At 46.1% G+C, this 20,122-nt stretch overlaps 1 protein-coding gene across 1 annotated transcript in view; it reads left to right on the top strand.

Annotated features, from left to right (window-relative positions):
* Positions 1-17,429, top strand: part of LOC128823009 (zinc finger protein 436-like) — a 34,253-nt gene extending 16,824 nt beyond the window's left edge. Inside the window, exons 3-6 of the mRNA XM_054005008.1 lie at positions 3,503-3,585; positions 11,541-11,667; positions 15,489-15,602; positions 16,015-17,429. Coding sequence (XP_053860983.1) covers positions 3,503-3,585; positions 11,541-11,667; positions 15,489-15,602; positions 16,015-17,423 — 1,733 coding nt within the window. The 3' untranslated portion in view covers positions 17,424-17,429. The remainder of the gene's footprint in view (positions 1-3,502; positions 3,586-11,540; positions 11,668-15,488; positions 15,603-16,014) is intronic.
* Positions 17,430-20,122: the final 2,693 nt, after the last annotated feature.

Below are 20,122 nucleotides of genomic sequence, written 5' to 3'. Positions count from 1 at the left end.
TCCCTCCTATCCTCCTCCCAGACCCCACCCGGGCTATCTTGTCAGTTCTCTTCCTATGTTTATAAACAATTAATAAAGCATACACGATTTTCAAATGATAGTGACTTTATTTCCTTTGAAAGCAAGCTATGATTGAAGGGGGGAGGGTGATTTGCTTACAGGGAATGAGTCAATCAAGGGGGTGGGTTTTCATCAAGGAGAAACAAACAGAACTTTCACACCATAGCCTGGCCAGTCATGAAACTGGTTTTAAAAGCTTCTCTGATGTGCAGCGCTTCCTGGTGTGCTCTTCTAATCGCCCTGGTGTCTGGCTGCATGTAATCAGTGGCTAGGCGATTTGCCTCAGCCTCCCACCCCGCCATAAAGATCTCCACCTTACTCTCACAGAGATTGTGGAGCACACAGCAAGCAGCAATAACAATGGGAATATTGTTTTGGCTGAGGTCTGAGAGAGTCAGTAACGTGCGCCAGCGACCCTTTAAACATCCAAATGCATTCTACCACCATTCTGCACTTGCTCAGCCTATAGTTGAACATTAAGGGGTAGGCTGGGTTCCCAAGGATAACTATTGGCATTTCAACATCCCCAACGGTTATTTTCTGGTCCGGGAAGAAAGTCCCTTCCTCCAGCTTTTGAAACAGACCTAAGTTCCTGAAGACGCGAGCATCATGTACCTTTCCCGGCCATCCCACACTGATGTTAGTGAAACGTCCCTTGTGATCCACCAGGGCTTGCAGCAGCATCGAGAAGTACCCTTTTCAGTTTATGTACTCGGTGGCTTGGTGCGCCGGTGCCAAGGTAGGGATATGGGTTCCGTCTATCGCCCCACCACAGTTAGGGAATCCCATTGCACCAAAGCTATCCACTGTGACCTGCACATTTCCTAGAGTCACTACCCTTGATATCAGCAGGTCTTTGATTGTGTTGGCTACTTGGATCACAGCAGCCCCCACAGTAGATTTGCCCACTCCAAATTGATTCCCGACTGACCGATAGCTGTCTGGCATTGCAAGCTTCCACAGGGCTATCGCCACTCGCTTCTCAACTGTGAGGGCTGCTCTCATCCTGGTATTCTGGTACTTCAGGGCAGGGGAAAGCAAGTCAGAAAGTTCCATGAAAGAGCCCTTACGCATGCGAAAGTTTCACAGCCATTGGGAATCGTCCCACACCTGCAACACGATGCGGTCCCACCAGTCTGTGCTTGTTTCCCGGGCCCAGAATCGGCATTCCACGGCATGAACGTGCCCCAGTAACACCATGATTTGCACATTGCTGGGCCTGTACTTTGTGAGAGGTCTATGTCCATGTCAATTTCTTCATCACTCTCATCTCCGCTCTGCAATCGCCTATTCACCTGGTTTTGCTTTGGAATGTTCTGGCTCTGCATATACTCCAGGACAATGCGCGTGGTGTTCATAGTGCTCATAATTGCCACGCTGATCTGAGCAGGCTCCATGATCCCAGTGCTATGGCATCTGGGCTGAAAAAAGGCGCGAAACTATTGTCTGACAGAGGGAGGGGGGGCGAGTGATGACATGGCTTACAGGGAATTAAAATCAACAAAGGTGGCTGTGCATCAGGGAGAAACACAAACAACTGTCACACAGAATGGCCCCCCCAAAGATTGAACTCAAAACCCTGGGTTTAACAGGCCGTTGATTTCATGGAGGGAAGGGGACGCAAATGAATACAGAACAAATCTGGTCCATCTATCTTTTACATCTTAGGCTGGCATCAGACGGTGCAGCATGACTGATAGCCATCGGCATCTTCTGGGTGCTTAGCAGAAGATGCTGCATTACGATTGCTAGCCATCATTGTAAAGACGGTGCAATAGGACTGCCGGCAGGACTGAGTCTCCAGAAGACAAAACATGTCTGCCCAGCCGCCTCTAACCGAACTCACTGAGGAGTACGACAATGATGGATACCAATCGTAATACACCATCTGCTGCCAGAAGGCAAGGAGCTGCTGCTGTATAGCAATGCAGTCCCACATCTGCCGGCACCGAGATGACATATGGTGATTGTGAGCTGAGCTGAGCTGGCTCCATGCTTGCCGTGGTATGTTGCCTGCACAGGTAATCCAGGAAAAAAGGCGCAAAATGATTGTCTGCCATTGCTCTCATGGGGGGGGGAGGCCTGATGACATGTACCCAGAATCCCCTGCTACACTGTTTTTGCCTCATCAGGCATTGGGATCTCAACCCAGAATTCCAATGGGCGGCGGAGACTGCGGGAACTGTGGGATAGCTATGGGATAGCTACCCACAGTGCAACGCTCCAGAAGTTGACGCTAGCCTTGGTACTGTGGACGCGGTCTGCCGACTTAATGCAGTTAGAGCATTTTATGTGGGGACACACACAATTGACTATATAAAAATGATTTTTATAAAACCGGCTTCCATTAATTCAACCTAATTTCATAGTGTAGACATACCCTCAGTATTATCTAGACCATCCCTGACAGGTGTTTGTCCAGCCTGCTCTTAAAAATCCCCAATGATGGAGATTCCACAGTCTCCCGTAGGCAATTTATTCCTGTGCTTAAACACTCTGACAATTAGGATGTTTTTCCTAATGCTCAAGGGCAACCAAATGCCCTTGCTGCAATTTAAGCCCATTGCTTCTTGTCTTATCCCCAGAGGTTAAGAAGAACAAATTTTCTCCCTCCTCCTTGTAACAACCTTTTATGTATTTGAAATCTGTGATCATGTCCCCTCTCAGTCTTCTCTTCTCCAGACTAAACAAACCCATTTTTTTTCAATCTTCCCTCATAGGTCATGTTTTCTAGACCTTTAATCATTTTTGTTGCTCTTCTCTGGACTTTGTCCAATTTGTCCGCATCTTTCCTGAAACGTGGCACCCAGAACTGGACACGGTACTCCAGTTCAGGCCTAACCAGCGAGGAGAAGAGCGGAAGAATTACTTCTTTTGTCTTGCTTACAATACTCCCCGTAATACATCCCAGAATGATATTTGCTTGTTTTTGCAACAGTGTTACACTGTTGACTTATATTTAGCTTGTGATCCACTATGACCCCCAGATCCTTTGCCGAAGTACTCCTTCCAGGCAGTCATTTCCCATTTTGTATGTCTGCAACTGATTGTTCCTTCTTAAGTGGAGTACTTCGCATTTGGTCCTTATTGAATTTCATCCTATTTACTTCAGACCATTTCTCTAGTTTGTCCAGATCATTTTGAATTTTAATCCTATCCTCCAAAGCACTTGCAACCCCTCCCGGCTTGGTATCATTCGTAAACTTGATAAGTGTAACAGAGAGACTGTTACTGGGAGAGTTTCACCATGTCTCAGAGGGTTACACCTTGGTGGGAGGGAGCTAGGCCTGTACTGGAATACGGTCACTCTGTGCTTCACAGTGTAGCAGAACCTAGAATGTCCATTAGCAGGGAAAAATCTTGGTGGTGGGGGGGAATCAGCTTGTGGAATGGACAAAAACCCCGTCTGCATTCTCTCACATTGCCCTTCTCGCCCTGGCAGGCTACAGAGTAATGTCCACGTTTCTCTCCACATCATCCCATCATCCCACAGGGAAGGAAATGGCTGAAATGGAGCTGGCTCAGGTAAGGGATTATCAGGGATCTGGTGGTGGGTTGTGCTTGGATGGAGAGGAGCAATAAATGCAAAGGAGGGTGGGAGATACTAGAGGTGGTGGGAGGCAGAAAATCTGTAGGGTCGAGAAAGGGAGGGGACAGGATGTGACAAACCTGCTGAGATTTGTGTAATCTAGGGTGTGATGGGTTGTCACCTCTGAGGTGCATTGTGAGGGGCTTCTGTGAACTGCTGTGCCGTCTAAACATCAAGCTGGGCTGGCCCTTCTCACACTGCTTTGCTGGAGATTCAGCCAGCCTCTACAGGCCCTGTTATCACCCAAAACGACAGCAGGTGGCACCATACACCCAACTAAGCTATCTGAGTGCTTTACCTAAGCCACTCAAGGACAGAGAGAAGATGACAGCCAATTTCCCAGCTCCCCAACCTTGCACACCTGCTGTAGTATGAATCCAGAATTATACCATCTTATAGTGCACACTGATATGTATAATGTAAGCTCATTAATATAGTTCGCCTTCCCCTCAATATGGGAAAGATATCCATAACAAGCTTGTGCTAACCAAGCTGAGATTTTCCCCAGACACTTCACCCAAAATATACTGGTTAAAATAAAACATGAAACAAGTTTATTAACTACAGAAAGATAGATTTTAAGTGATTATAAGTGATAGCAAACAGATCAAAGCAGATTACTTAGCAAATAACTAAAATCTCAAACTAAGCCTTAAATACTAGCTGGATAGAATTTGAATTAGCAATTTCTCACTGTGATTGATGATACAAGCAGTCCACCAAGTTTCCATACACAACCCAGAAATCCCTTTACCCTGGGACCAGCATTTCCCCCAGTTTAGTCTTTGTTCCTCAGTTGTTTCCAGGAGTTCTCTTGTGTAGGGAATGAGGCCAAGAGATGATGTCACACCCCACCTTATGGAGCTTTTCCATATGGCAAGAACCCTTTGTTCCAAAGTCAGTTCCCAGTCCAGTTTGTGGGAAAATACAGGTACCAAAATGGAGTTCAGTGTCATGTGGTCTGGTCACATGCCCTAGCATGCCCTGCTGAGTGATAGTAGCCATGACTCACAGGCTGGCTGAAACATTTACAGAAAGGCTAAGCTCTTCCACAGTCCATTGTCTTTGTTGATGAGCCATCAGCACTGTCTGGCTTCTTCATTGTTGTACCTGAAAGGCTAGTTGTGGGTGTTACCCAGAGTAAGCACATTTGAAATGCAGATACATAGTCAATATCTATAACTTTAGATACAAACATGAAACATGCACGCAGATACGATAATCATATTCAGCAAATCATAACTCTTCCAATGCCACCACACATGATGCATCTTGCACAAAATGCATCATAATTATGTCCTAATCATATTATAATCATACCACTATGCTGAATATGGGGTGTAGGGCCTAATTTCAAGGCACAGGAGTTGAGAATGGAACTTTCCCTCTTTGTGGAACAGGAAATAAACCTCCAGCCAGGACTGGGAAATCTTCGCAGACTTCCAGTGCTGTAGCCTGAATCTACTGACACTTCATTAGTTATGATCACCCCCAATCTTTGTGGCAACTGCAAACTTTATCAGTGATGATTTTATATTCTCTTCTAGGTCCTTGATAAGAATGTTAAATAGCACAGGGCCAAGAACCAATCCTTGTGGGAACCGGCTAGAAATAAATCCACTCGACCATGGTTCCCTGTTTACAATCACCTTTTTTAATCTATTTAAAGTATGCAATGTTTATTTTGTATCATTCTAGCTTTCTAGTCAAAATATTGTTCTTAATCAAGTCATATGCCTTACAGAAGTCTAGGTATATTACATGAATACCAACCAAACTTTTGATCTCATCCAATAAGGATATCCAGTTAGTTTGATAGGATCTATTTTCTCTAAACCTTTGTTAGTGGGCACTAATTATATTAACATAAGAACATAAGAACGGCCATACTGGGTCACACCAAAGGTCCATCCAGCCCAGTATCCTGTCTGCCGACAGTGGCCAATGCCAGGTGCCCCAGAGGGAAGTGGCTGGTGAGTCTTGCCCAAATGCTCAGGGTTTAGCTGATCGCCATATTTGGGATTGGGAAGGAATTTTCCTCCAGGGCAGATTGGCAGAGGCCCTGTTTTTTTTTTGCTTTCCTCTGCAGCGTGAGACATGGGTCACTTGCTGGAGGATTCTCTGCACCTTGAAGTCTTTAAGACATGATTTGAGGACTTCAAGAGCTCAGACATAGGTTAGAGGTTTATTACGGAAGTGGGTGGGTGAGATTCTGTGGCCTGCGTTGTGCAGGAGGTCAGACTAGATGATCATAATGGTCCCTTCTGACCTTAAAGTCTATGAGAGGGATTGAACCTAACAGGTACTGAGCAAGTGATCTCTCTCCTGCCATCCATCTCCACCATCTGACAAACAGAGGCTAGAGTCACCATTCCTAACCCATCCTGGCTAATAGCCATTAATGGACTTACCCTCCATGAATTTATCTAGTTGTCTTTTAAACCCTTTTATAGTCTTAGCCTTCACAACCTCCTCAGGCAAGGAGTTCCACATGTTAACTGTGCACTGTGTGAAGAAGAAATTCCTTTTATTTGTTTTAAACCTGCTGCCCATTAATTTCATTTGGTGGCCCCTATTGTTATATTGTGGGAACAAGTAAATAACTTTTCCTTATTCACTTTCTCCACACTACTCATGATTTTACATACCTCTATCATATCTAAATATCCCCCCCCTTAGTCTCTTTTCCAAATTGAAAAATCCTAGTCTCTTTAATCTCTCCTCATATGGGACCTGTTCCAAACCCCTAATCATTTTAGTTGCCCTTCTCTGAACCTTTTCTAATGCCAGTATATCTTTTTTGAGATGAGGAGACCACATCTGTACGCAGTATGCAGTTATTACCCTCCATTAATTCTTTATTAATGAAATCCAGTATCGGCTGCTACGTTATCTTGTCCAGTATCGATGTCAGACTGACACTTTTGTAATTAGCTGGATCATCTCTTTTACACTTTTTAAATATTGGCACAGCATTAGCTTTATTCCAGTCTTCTGGAATTTCCCCAGTATTCCAAGTCCTAATTAAAATCAACATTAACAGTCCACCACACTCCACCAACAAGTCTTTTAAGGACATGTCTACACTATGAAATTAGGTTGATTTTTATAGAAGTCAATTTTTAGGAAGCGATTTTATACAGTCGATTGTGTGTGTCCCCACTAAGCACATTAAGTCGGCGGAGTGCATCCTCAATAGCCGTGGCTAGCATCGACTCGCAGAGCAGTGCACTGTGGGTAGCTATCCCACAGTTCCCACAGTTTCTGCTGCCCATTGGAATTCAGGGTTAAGCTCTCAATGCCTGATGGGGCAAAAACATTGTTGCGGGTTGTTTTGGGTACATGTCATCAGTCTCCCCTCCCCCCCTTCCGTGAAAGCAACGGCAGGCAATCATTTTGTGCCTTTTTTCCTGGGTTACCCATGCAGATGCCATAGCACTGCAAGCATGGAGCACGCTCAGCTCACCGCTGCTGTTGTGAGCATTGTAAACACCTCGCGCATTATCCTGCAGTATGTGCAGAACCAGGCTAGGAGTCGTCATCAGGAGGATGATAGTGAGAAGGACATGGACACAGACTTCCCTGAAAGCATGGGATGTGGCAGTTGTGACATCATGGTGGCAATGGGGCAGGTTTATACTGTGGAACACTGATTCTGGGCGTGGCAAACAAGCACAGACTGGTGGGACCACATAGTGTTGCAGGTATGGGATGATTCCCAGTTGCTGCAAAACATTTGCATGCGTAAGGCCACTTTCATGGACCTTTGTGACTTGCTTTCCCCTACCCTGAAGTGCCAGAATATCAAGATGAGAGCTGCCCTGACATTTGAGAAGTGAGTGGCGATAGCCCTGTGGAAGCTTGCAATGCCTGACTGCTACCGGTCAGTCGGGAATCAATTTGGAGTGGGCAAATCTACTGTGGGGGCTGCTGTGATCCAAGTAGCCAAAGCAATCACTAATCTTCAGCTATCAAAGGTAGTGACTCTGGGAAATGTGCAGGTCATAGTGGATGGCTTTGGTGCAATGGGATTCCCTAACTGTGGTGGGGCGATAGACGGAACCCATATCCCTATCTTGGCACCGGACCACCTTGGCAACCAGTATGTAAACTGCAAGGGGTACTTCTCAATGGTGCTACAAGCAATGGTGGATCACAAGGGACATTTCACCAACATCAACGCTCGCATTTTCAGGAACTCCAGGGTGTTTAAACAGCTGCAGGAAGGGACTTACTTCCCAGATCAGAAAATTACTGTTGGGGATGTTGAAATCCCAATAGTTATCCTTGGAGACCCAGCCTACCCCTTGCTCCCATGGCTCATGAAGCCATACACAGGCAGCTTGGACACTAGTAAGGAGCATTTCAACTATAGGCTGAGCAAGTGCACAATGGTGGTAGAATGTGCATTTGGATGTTTAAAAGCTCCTTGGTGCTGTTTGTTAACTAGGTTAGACCTCAGTGAAACCAATATTCCCATTGTTATTGCTACTTGCTGTGTGCTCCATAATATCTGTGAGAGTAAGGGGGAGATGTTTATGTCAAGGTGGGAGGTTAAGGCAAATCACCTAGCAGCCGATTTTGAGCAGACAGACACCAGGGTGATTAGAAGAGCACAGCAGGGCACGCTGCACATCAGAGAAGCTTTGAATACCAGTTTCATGTCTGGCCAGGGTACGGTGTGACAGTTGTTTGTGTTTCTCCTTGATGAAAACCCACCCCCTTTGTTGATTTTAATTCCCTGTAACCCAACCATCCTGCCCCCTTTGATCACAGCTGGCAAAGGAAATAAAGTCACTATTGTTTTAAAACCATGCATTCTTTATTAATTGATTAAGAAAAAAGGGAGATAACTCACAAGGTAGCCTGGGTGGGTTGGGGGAGGAGGGAAGGACAAGGCCACATTGCTTATTGTAGTCACACTAGAAATCAAAGCTTATTGAATGACAGCCTTCTGTTGCTTGGGTCATCCTCTGGAGTGGAATGGCTGGGTGCCTGGAGCATCCCCCCGGCGTTCCTGGGTGTCTGGGTGAGGAGGATATGGAACTTGGGGAGGAGGGCAGGCGGTTATACAGGGGATGCAGCAGTAGTCTGTGCTCTTCCTGCCTTTCCTGCAGCTCCACCAGACGCATGAGCATGTCCATTTGCTTCCCCATTAGCCTTACCATCGCATCCTGCCTCTTCTCATCACAATCACTTAATGCTTTCCTGGACTCTGCCACTGTATCCCCCATGCATTCAGCTGTGCCCTATCATTGCGGGAGGACTGCATGAGCTCAGAAAACATGTCATCGTGAGCATTATTTTCCCTTCTAATCTGCGATAACTTCTGGGACGGAGATAATAGGGGAAGTGTAGAAACATTTGCACCTATGGGGGGGAAGGGAAAGTAGAATTTAAGAAGATACACTTCTGAGAACAAAAGGGAGACTCTTTCACAGTGAATCAAGCAATTCACAGCAGACAGCACATGTGCTTTAGGTACAAGGTGGCATTTTGCCTTTTATATTGAGTGCCTGCCGGTATGGTGTGAGACATCACACACGGCTGGGCAACAGAATTCGGTTTGCAGGCAGCCATGGTAAGCCAAAGGGTACACGGGGTTGGCTTCTTCCGCCTTCATAACATGTTGGAATGGTTTCAAACTGCGATGCCCTCCTTTCCCATACCAAGCAATGCCTGTTGGGTTGGCCATTTAAAAGGAGGGGCTGTGGTTTTCGGGTGGATGTGCAGCACAATCCTTCCCCCACCCACTGCATAGCAATTCTCTGGGATGATCCCTTCACCTCTCCCCCCACTGCGTGGCTATTATCAGGGATGACCACTTTTAGCCTGCCAAACAGAAACAGCTCAGCATGAATGGCCTCCTCTGACTGTTCCCTTAAAAAAATTCCCCTATTTCAGCCAAGTGACCATGAATGATATCACACTCCTGAGGCTAACACAGAGAGATAAAGACTGATGTTGCTTGAATACGACCAAAATCCAGAACCATTCGCTGCCATGCTTTATGCTGCAATGATTCCAGACCACTTGCTACTGGCTTGGTGTGATAAAGTGTCCTACCATGGAGGACAGAATAAGGCAGCCCTCCCCAGAAACCTTCTGCAAAGGGTTTCAGAGTACCTCCAGGAGAGCTTCATGGAGATTTCCCTGGAGGATTCCCGCTCCATCCCCAGTCCCGCTAACAGACTTTTCCAGTAGCTGTACTGGCCATGAATGCATCCCAAGTCTTCATGGCAAATCAAACATTAAACACAATTGCTTTTAAACCCTGTAGTGTATTTACAAAGGTGCACACGCCAGAGGTGCCTTCTCTGGCTTCAGGGTCTGGAAACCTGCCTTGGGAGGGTATTGGCTCTAGGGTGATGAAAAGTTCCTGGCTGCCGGGGAAAATGGATTCTCCACTTGCCTGCTGTGCATTCTCCTCCTCCTCCTCCTCTTCCTCATCCACAAAATCCTCTTCCCTGTTGCGTGAGACTCTCCCCTTGCAGGTGTCCACTGACAGTGGTGGGGTACTGGTAGGGTCCCCCCTGGAATTTCATGCAGCTCATCATAGTAGCAGCATGTATGGGGCTCTGACCCAGAGCGACCGTTTGCCTCCTTTGTCTTTTGATAGGCTTGCCTGAGATGGTTAATTTTCACATGGCACTGCTGTGTGTCCCTGGTGTAGCCTCTGTCCAACATCCCCTGTGAAATTTTGGCATATATATTGACATTCCTTCTTTTTGATCGGAGTTCTGCCTGCACAGATTCTTTTCTCCATACAGCAATCAGATCGAGTGGCTTCCATTCGGTCCATGCTGGAGTTCGTTTGCGATTCTGGGACTGCATGGTCACCTATGCTGCTGAGCTCGCCACGCTGACCAAACAGGAAATAAAATGCAAAAGTTCCCAGGGCTTTTCCTGTGTACCTGACTAGTGCATCGGAGTTGAAAGTGCTGTCCAGAGCAGTCACATTGGAGCACTCTGGGATAGCTATCGGAGGCCAATACCGTCGAATTGTGTCTATACTAACCCAAATTTGACCCAGCAAGGTTAATTTTAACGCTAATCCCCTAGCCGGGGAGGAGTACATGAGTTGTTTTAAAAGCCCTTTAAGTTGACAGAACGGGGTTGGTTGTGTAAACGCATTGAGTATAAAATCGACCTACCGCGGCTAAATTTGACCTAACCTCATAGTGTAGACCAGGGCTTAAACTCTTAGATACAAGTTATCTGGACCTGCTAATTTAAACATGTCTAAGTTTAATAACTGTTGTTTAACGTCCTCATAAATTCTTATTGGAATGGAAAGAGTGTCGTTGTCAACATCTTAGGATATGTGTTACATCATCTGTTTTTCCCCAAATCTAGGAGAGAAATATTTATTGAACACTTTTACCTCTTCTGCATTATTTTTGATACTTCTGCCATTTCCATCTAGTAATTTACCACTATCATTGCTAGGATTAATTTTCTACTTCCTTCTTATTTTCATTGATTGGTTATTGATTTCTGATAGCTTCCCCTACCAATTTTCTACAATTCTGACCTTCTAACTTATATTCTTTACTATTGACTTCCCCTTTCTTCCATATATTTCATTTGGAGAGTGTTGGGATTCCTACCAGGGAGCCACCAACAGGGTCCAGAGATAGCCCTATATCCTATATGAAGCTTTGGCTAGTAAGTATGTGATAAATGTGAGGACCCTGCCTCCATCTGTCAGCTGGGAGACAAAGGTTCTCTCTTTCTACCCTCTGATGCCTCCTGGCTGCTCTAAGCAAGGTTGGGGTGGGACTCTGTTAACATGTGCCTCCCAGAGCTTCCCCCCGGTGCTGCTGTTCTGTGAATAGTGGGGTTTTGACTGGGGCAGCAGGTACTGAGTGTTGGACTCTTGCTCTTTCAGAGACTGGTGACTTTCGAGGAGGTGGCTGTGTATTTCACCAGGGAAGAGGGGGCTCTCCTGGATGCCACTCAAAGAGCCCTCTACAGGGATGTCATGCAGGAGAACTATGAGACGGTGGTCTTGCTGGGTAAGGAGTCCTGTCCCCTGGATTATTAGTAGCTGTGGGGTCTCTGAAGAACCTGAGTAGTAATAACTTTATAACTTTATTCACCATACAAGTTTCTTTGCCCCCTCCTTTTTTGCCTTATCTCCCACCCACTAGAATCATTTTTGGACATGTGCCTTTTTGGTGCCGTCAGTCATTTTAAAATTGCATTTAATGTCTCCTTATTGGAGACATTAATAACTACATTAAAAACTAGATCTTTCATGCCTTTTCTTCACTGAAGAGAAAAATATGCTGCCTGTAGAATTCTAAATTAAGTAAATAGTGTGACTTATGCATGGCTTGTGTGACAGTCAGATGAGCTCCTCTTTTAATAGGAGAGCGTATAATGTTGCCATTCAGGACCTCATGGGTGAACGGAGAACAGAGCCATGGGAGGGGAGGAGAAGGGGGGAGTACCTAATTCTGAGGTGCCAGGAGATGGGGAGCGCATGTGCAGGATTAGAGGTAAGAAACAGCAGGGAGGGATGAGGTCTTGAGAGATGAGGAGGGAATACAAGAAGCTCCCAAGGTGCCAGGAGGTAGTGATGGCTGAGAGTAGTGGGAAGAAGGGGTGGAGAATATGGAGGAAGGGCACCCAGGAAGTGGGCTAGGTGGGTCAGTGGGAGGGAGGAGAGGTTTGGGGATCTAGAGCTGTGGGGGATCCCAGACCTTTAATCCTGAATCCCTACCCAAGCCTTGTTGCTTTAGAGCCTATACTCCAGTTTTATTTCTGTTCAGTTTCACTTCATTATACATTTTCCCCAAAATATTATTATTTTAATTCTTGACCTCCCTCTCCCACTCATTACCCCCCTCCCCATATAACTTCCCCATCTCTATGCACAGTGACCCTGGCCACCGATCCTGAGTCCTTTCTGCATTCCTCCTTCCCATAGCAGGGCCACTACCCAGGCACAAATGGGCATTTTGTTGATGATGTCATAGGGTGGTAGTGTAGCCTGTATAATTTTTACACTTATAAGATTACGTATTGGGGTACAGCTTGCCCCAATAGTTCATGGCTACTCGAAGTTAATTGAGGAGATGAAATTTGGTGAAACACACAGAAACTTGATTTAATACAGACAGTTCTAATTGAAACCATAGGCAAGGATCAATACATGTAATGATTAGACTAAGATAAGTATAGTAAAGAGTGTCTTGCACTGTGTATGCTTACAAGTTATGGACACCATTGGAAACAAAGATTAAGGGGCAAGATAGACCATCAGAAGGGAGGTCCTGCTTCAGGTCACAGTCTCGGGGACCCGACAAAATGAAAAAATGGTAACTAGGAGAGGTATTTTATCCACTTCCTTATGGTAATAGGATGCCTCTATACCATATCTGCTACTTTACTCTGATTACAGTAATGTCAATAGCTGCCCCAACCCACGTGTGGCCTTTGGGAAGTCCATAATTAAGCATTAATACTCATGATTTACATCACTTATTTATTAATAATTCCAATGTATGAATACGGTCCAACTGCTGAGATACTGCATAGCAACCTAATTGTTAAAGCCCCCAAAACTTACTTTTTTTAGAATCCTGTGCTGTATTGCACTTGTTTATGGTTCCTCGTTAGTCTCTTAAAATGAGGGTTCAAAATATCTGACCTGGGATTCTCTCCTTAGGCCTATTTAGGTAAATCCCACACTTCGGCATAACTACTCCCACAGAGCCTCAACCTAATAGAAGACCCTTAACTGTAGCAAGCTTAATAACTCATTTATTTAGGTTCACCTCCTTGCCCCACCATGCATGTTCCAAGCTAATAAACAATATTCTGGTAATGTCATTTTACCTCTAGTGAGTATAAAATTGCCCACAACACATGAGACTAGGTCATAGATCATAAAATCAGGTCAGTATCAAGAGGAGTGAGAGTTTGGAGAGAGTCTTGTCTTACCTCTCCCTGTCTGCAGCAGCCACAAGCTGTGTTCCCTCCAGGCTCCTTTGATCTTTGAGCCTGTCCCTGCTGAGCTCGTGTGGCCCAGGTCTTGTTTCTTACATTCTCCTTTTCTGGAAGAATTAGAGGCTGTTGCTCCTGAATTTTAGTGTTTAATTCCCCAGCCTTCTCCACACGCTGGGGGAGTTTAATTAATTAATTAATTAATTAAGGACAGGCTGGAACCAACCTACATCAATGGAATACCCGACAGAGACAAGGGAATAATTGTCACCTGTCCATGGGAGGATCCCTGCTTGGCTGAGCAAAGCATACGTGGACTCATTATGTTTTTGGGACCAGGAAGAACTGGGCTCGCAGACGCAGGAAGCTCTACTGGAGCAAAGACAAATGGATAGGCACAGTGAAAAGAAAAGAAAATGTTTTCTACAGCAGCTTCTCCGCGCTAATTTAAGGACTTTCCAATGCTGTGTTTTGGTTCACTAATAAACCCAGCTAAGTTTTAAAAGTCTTCCCAGTGTCACAGCAAAAACTTGCTGAGGTGCATTGAAGCATGGATGAGGAACAGTCTCTGAACAGCAGTGTCGTTCAGCTGGACCTGCTGGCAGAGCTCACAGGTTGAAATAGGAGGGTTGAAGCCAGAGGCTCAGTCTCAGGTGTTGAAGCTACATGGCCTATCCTTGTGGAAGAGTGGGATCCCTTGGGGGTCTAGTGCACTCAAGGGGCACCTCCCAAGGACTGTTTAAAAACCAGGGCATTGCACAGATCCTATGGATCCATGACAGTGTGCCAGTGCGCCTTATGGGGAAAAGATATAAAACAAGCAAAGGATCTAAATGTGTATTTACCATCGCCCCCTCATCAGTCCTTGTGGGAATCCCTGATCAGTTCCAAAGCGTATTAAAACCTTCCCTAAGGGGTTACCTCTTGGTTACCAGGCCATGTCAGTTTGTAGCCCAAAGAGACCCTCCTCAGTCAGCTCAAACTTAGCTGTTTCTCCCCAAAGAGTCTGTCTGTCTTCTTCAGTCTCCTGAAAGAGGTAAAATAAGTCACTGCCCCTTTCTGCATGGGGGGCATAGCTTCAAAAGATGGAGATCTGCATAACCAGCCTTGAGATCCAGCCTTAGTGACACCAGATTGCACAGGAAACCCATCCCTCAGCCTCCCCGGTATCATCTGGCCCATCTCAGCATCATAGTCTGTGAAATATTCATGCTTTCAAGGGCTGGCTCAAATATACAGAGGACAGAGTAATTGACAAACATGAGAAATATATAATCCTTTACAGCATGAAAGTGCACTGGGGGGAGGGGACAGGAGCCAGCTGTGTGGGGGAGGTAGGAACGAGACTGGATGTTGAGCGCCTAAAGCCAGCTATGTGCTGGGGAGATGGGACATGAAGCAGCTGTGTGCAGGGGAGAGGTGCTGTGGATGCAGCCAAGATTTGTGACCCTGCATGACCCACCCACCCTCTGTTCAGCAATTCCGGACAGGAAGGGTGATTCCAGAAGTAAAGAGTAATTTCAGACAAAAATTCAGTAATAGTAGCAATTTCCAGAAAACACTGACCCGCTGATGGGTTCTACCCGTTTCCCCATTCTGTGTCTGTCTTGTCTATTTAGATTGTAAAGCTTCAGGGCATGGGTCATCTACTATTCTGGGTTTGTCCTGTGCCTAGCACAATGGGGACCCACTGTTAGTTGGCTCTTATGCATTAAGGTAATGAATAGGATTTATAATAATAACTCTCCTGCCACTTTGAGCCAAGGAAGATGGCCTTGGGATGTTACTACTTAAAAATGAGCTGGGATTAAAACCAAGGAATATTCCTTGTGACAAGTCTCCCACAAATTCCACTGATCTCCCTTGTTTTCTTTGCCTGGAATAGGGTTTCCAGTTTCCAAACCTGATGTGATCTCGCATTTGGAACAAGGGGAAGAGCCCTGGGTCCCGGACCTCCTGGGCTCTGAGAAAGAAGTGTTCCCAAGAGCTGCCTGCACAGGTGAGGAATTGGTTAAACCCCAACTCAAAAATTGTCCATGAATACAGGAAACAGTTGGGATGCCCTACAAAGACCTTGAGAGCACTCCAAGTTCAGGATTGTTCCCTGCAGATGTGGAATCATTATGCAGATGTCACTCATGGCTTCCCACCTATCCTGACTGACAACTGACAGCAGGTCCCGCCCCAGTCTCGCTTTCCCCTGATAGTTCTGGTGAGATGCGGACCCGGAACTGATCTCTTCCTCTCTCTGCTCTGAGGAAGGTTTTGGGAAAAATCAGCTCCTGATAGATTTAATCTCTCCTGCACATATTTTGGTTTGTTCACCCATTTTTCCATTCCTCTCACTGAGATTTCCTTTCTCTCTGGTGCAGTAAGTGACATATGCCTGGATTCTCTCTGTCTCCCATCAGGTGTTGGGATGGTGAGTGAGAACAAGGAGAAACCCCAGCAGGAAGATGCTGAGCAAGTAGAACCACATGGGACGTTATCAGTAAGATCCAAAGGGAATGTTTCCAGGAGTTGTGCACTCCCAGAAAAAGAAAAAGCCTCTGAGAGTCAGCACAGGCCAGAGGAAAACTTCAATAGCCACTCAGACCTTATTACAAGTGAAAGAATCAACTTGGAAGGAACACACTACACATGCCATGAGTGTGGGAAAAGCTTCAATGGGAGCTCTGACCTTCTCAAACATCAGAGAATCCACAGAGGAGAGAGACCCTACATATGTCCTGAATGTGGGAAAAGGTTCAATTGGAGCTCAGCCCTTATCACACATAGGAGAATCCACACGGGTGAGAAACCTTATGGATGCTCTGTGTGTGGGAAATGCTTCAATCAGAGCTCACACCTTATCAGACATAGGACAGTCCACATGGGTGAGAAACCTTATGGATGCTCTGTGTGTGGGAAATGCTTCAATCAGAGCTCACACCTTATCAGACATAGGACAGTCCACATGGGTGAGAAACCTTATGAATGCCCAGAGTGTGGGAAATGCTTCATTGATAGTTCAGCCCTCATCTCACATCAGCGAATCCACACAGGAGAGAGGCCCTACATATGCGCTGAGTGTGGGAAAAGCTTTAGTCACAACTCACACCTTATCACACATCGTAGAATTCACACAGGAGAGAAACCCTACGCATGCTCTGAGTGTGGGAAACGCTTCATTGGTAGTTCAGCCCTTACCAAACATAAGAGAATCCACACTGGTGAGAGACCTTACACATGCTCTGAGTGCGGGGAAAGCTTTAATCAGAGCTCTGTCCTGATCACACATAGGAGAATCCACACAGGTGAGAAACCTTATGGATGCTCTGAGTGTGGGAAATGCTTCAGTCGGAGCTCACATCTTATCACACATAGGAGAATCCACACAGGTGAGAAACCGTATGGATGCTCTGAGTGCGGGAAAAGCTTCAGTCACAGCTCTTCCCTTATCACACATCAGAGAATCCACACAGGAGAGACGCCCTACAGATGCTCTGAGTGTAGGAAAAGCTTCAGGCGGAGATCACACCTTATCTCCCATAGGAGAATCCACACAGAAGAGAGGCCCTACACATGCTCCGAGTGTGGGAAAAGCTTCACTCACAGCTCTGCCCTGAGAACACATAGGAGAATCCACACAGGAGAGACGCCCTACCCATGCTCTGAGTGCGGGAAAAGCTTCAGTCAGAGCTCACACCTTATGAGACATCAGAGAATCCACACAGGAGAGAGGCCCTACACATGCTCTGAGTGCGGGAAATGCTTCAGTCGGAGCTCACACCTTATCACACATAGGAGAATCCACAGAGGTGAGAAACCGTATGGATAATCTGAGTGCGGGGAAAGCTTCAATCAGAGCTCTGCCCTGAGTGCAGACAGGAGAATCCACACAGGAGAGACGCCCTACAGATGCTCTGAGTGCGGGAAAAGCTTCAGTCAGAACTTTACCTTTATCACCCATCAGAGAATCCACATGGGCAAGAACTGTAATAAATCCTTTGACTAGGGCTGGCCAAAAATTTTTTTTTTTTTAAATCACATTTGCTAATTCCCACATAGTGATTTTTGCACCATATTCACCGTGGTCTCTCAGCTCCACCAGATGAGTTGCCTACTTCTGCCTTTTGCAGCTCACCTTCTTTGGGGTCAGTCCTGTGATCTTTTCTATCAACTCCTTTCCTTTTGAGTTGTAGGAGTGTGTCCCCCTCCAGCCAGGAATGTTCATCAGCTCCAGGTGGGAGAGAGAGGTTTGATCCCAACAAGCTGAAGCAAAAACTACCTGTGCCTGACATCCACTAGGACTGTAAATGGCGTTGGCTGCTCAAGTTAGTGATCTTGGTGTAAAAAGACAATTCTAGTTGTAGAGCAGATGCAGCCCAGGTGCAGTGGTTGGCATTAGCTTTCCCCTTCACCGGACCTAAACAAACCCTGAACATCACGGTTATATTGTTCCCCCATTTCAAAGCAATTGTTAGTCTTCAGGTTCCCCCTTTGGGAACAAATTGTTTTATTCCCAGTTGCTCTGATGTTGCTTCAGGTTGTGCTGCAGAGCAGATACTTTTACTACTATTTTTATCACTTAAAAATATTGAACTATAACAAAGAGCAGGAACAGGGCAGGGACAGGGGAAAATGTCATTTCACCCTCTGTAACAACAGAAGAAGATAGGGTATGTGGAAGCAGAGAAAAGAACTGACAGAAGGGAACTGCAATGCATGACGGTTGTTAGCAAGAGTCAGGCTTCGTTAGCAAGAGACAGTCTTTGTTAGCAAGAGTCAAGCTAGCTGTGACCCTGATAGCCCTGATAACGCGAGATTTATAGAAGCGAGGAATGTGTGAGGCGGGTGAGGAAGAACTGTGTAATAAGTCATCATGACCTGTTATGTATAGATAAGGTGTAGGAGACCTTGTGTAGATAAGGTATAGAAAATATTGTAGGTTGGCAGGAGTCAAAACAATTGAGAGATGTGATGTCAAAGAGACAAAATGCAGCTGTCTGTCCCTCATTATTTCTGTGAATGAAAGGTATAAATGCTTGCATGTAATTAGTTACCAGAGAGAGACCTGCTTAGCTCTCTCCTCTGCACAATTGTGAGAGTTAATAAAGCTCTGACTTGCTATACCTAAACAAAAGAGTGAGTACTCAGTTTTTCTCCGACAATTTGGGGGCTCGTCCGGGATGGCAACGCCCACTGAGGCACCGGCAGCTGCTACGGATCGTTCCCCTTTGAACCCCATGGCGCCACAATAGAGGTAAGAGACCTTTTGAAATCTCTATTGGGGTGTCAGAGGAGGACTGTCCGTGGGGCCGTCTGCCCCTGTTGGGCTCACGCCATCCAAACTTATTGACTGTGCAGCAAGGTCAGAAGCTGAGCGGCGTAATAGGGGAATTGTTTGCCGCCCCCTGTATGCATATGCTAGGTGCATAGGGTTTGCACCTGTGTTGAGGGGTTGCTACCGCCTCAGGAGGGGTTTTTACCGCCTCAAGTGATGCATCGAGGTACTTGGGAATAGTACCTGGAGGTACTTAGGAGTAGTACCTGGTATAAGGCCTTGGTGTGTTGGTGTGTGTGTGGTCTGTGTGTGTGTGTGCACAGTGTGAATTGAGTGTTACCGGAAGACGCCCAGAGTACTCTGCGAAGTCTTTTGGCTCGTGACCAGAACTACTCTAACGCAAGCCCGGTAACTAGAGCATCTTTTAGGGGATCCGACCCACGTAGGTTGACTCAGTCTGGCATCGTCCGGCGAGGAGGCTACCTGGGTCTAGGAGTGTGTGAACCCATCTTCCCTCCCCTTTTCCTCTCCGTGTGAGCCACTGACAGTCTGACCATCTCACTGGATGCAACAGAGTAAGCGGCGCTTTCTCTCTGAGATTAGCCGACGCTCTTTGCTGAAGGGAGGTGTAGGAGGTCATGGCTATCCTCGTTAGTCACTCCTGTGTGAATACCCTGTAGGGAGAGTCCTTAGTTTATAAGCCGCTAGCGCGGACAGGGCATCCTTCCCTTCTTTGAGTGTGTGATTGGAAAATGGGTGGGGGACAGTCTAAGTCATCCCTTTCACCCCCTAAGGGTACCCCAGCTTATTACATGTATGTACATTATGGTCCGAAAACCTGCAGGTATTTAGATAGTTGGAATCTTTACACGCATGCAAATCCATCTAAACAATGTCCACTAGAAGGTACCTTTGATTTAGATAAACTTAAATACCTCAAAGAAACTCTCTTCACCAAAAGCCTCTGATACACAGTGGGAGCAATTTGTCTATTGGTGGGAGGAAGCAACAAAGAGACTCCACGAGTCTCGAGTGCGGAGTCTAAAGGACTCCCAGGAAAAGTTAAAAGCTCAAGTACAACATTTACAGCTTAAATGCAAGGCATCCAGCTGTCTTCCCTCTAGAGCGATTCCTTCTGCTCCTGTGTATCCTATTCCCGCTCGAGCAATTCCTTCTGCTCCCCTTTATCCTCAATTAGTTAGATCTGACAGTGAGGAGGAAACTGCTGAGGATATTTTAGATTTCTTCAGTAA

This window comes from Malaclemys terrapin, chromosome 15 (assembly GCF_027887155.1).
Source record: "Malaclemys terrapin pileata isolate rMalTer1 chromosome 15, rMalTer1.hap1, whole genome shotgun sequence".
Classification (NCBI taxonomy): domain Eukaryota; kingdom Metazoa; phylum Chordata; order Testudines; family Emydidae; genus Malaclemys; species Malaclemys terrapin.
This window is presented reverse-complemented; position numbering and strand designations above follow the sequence as displayed.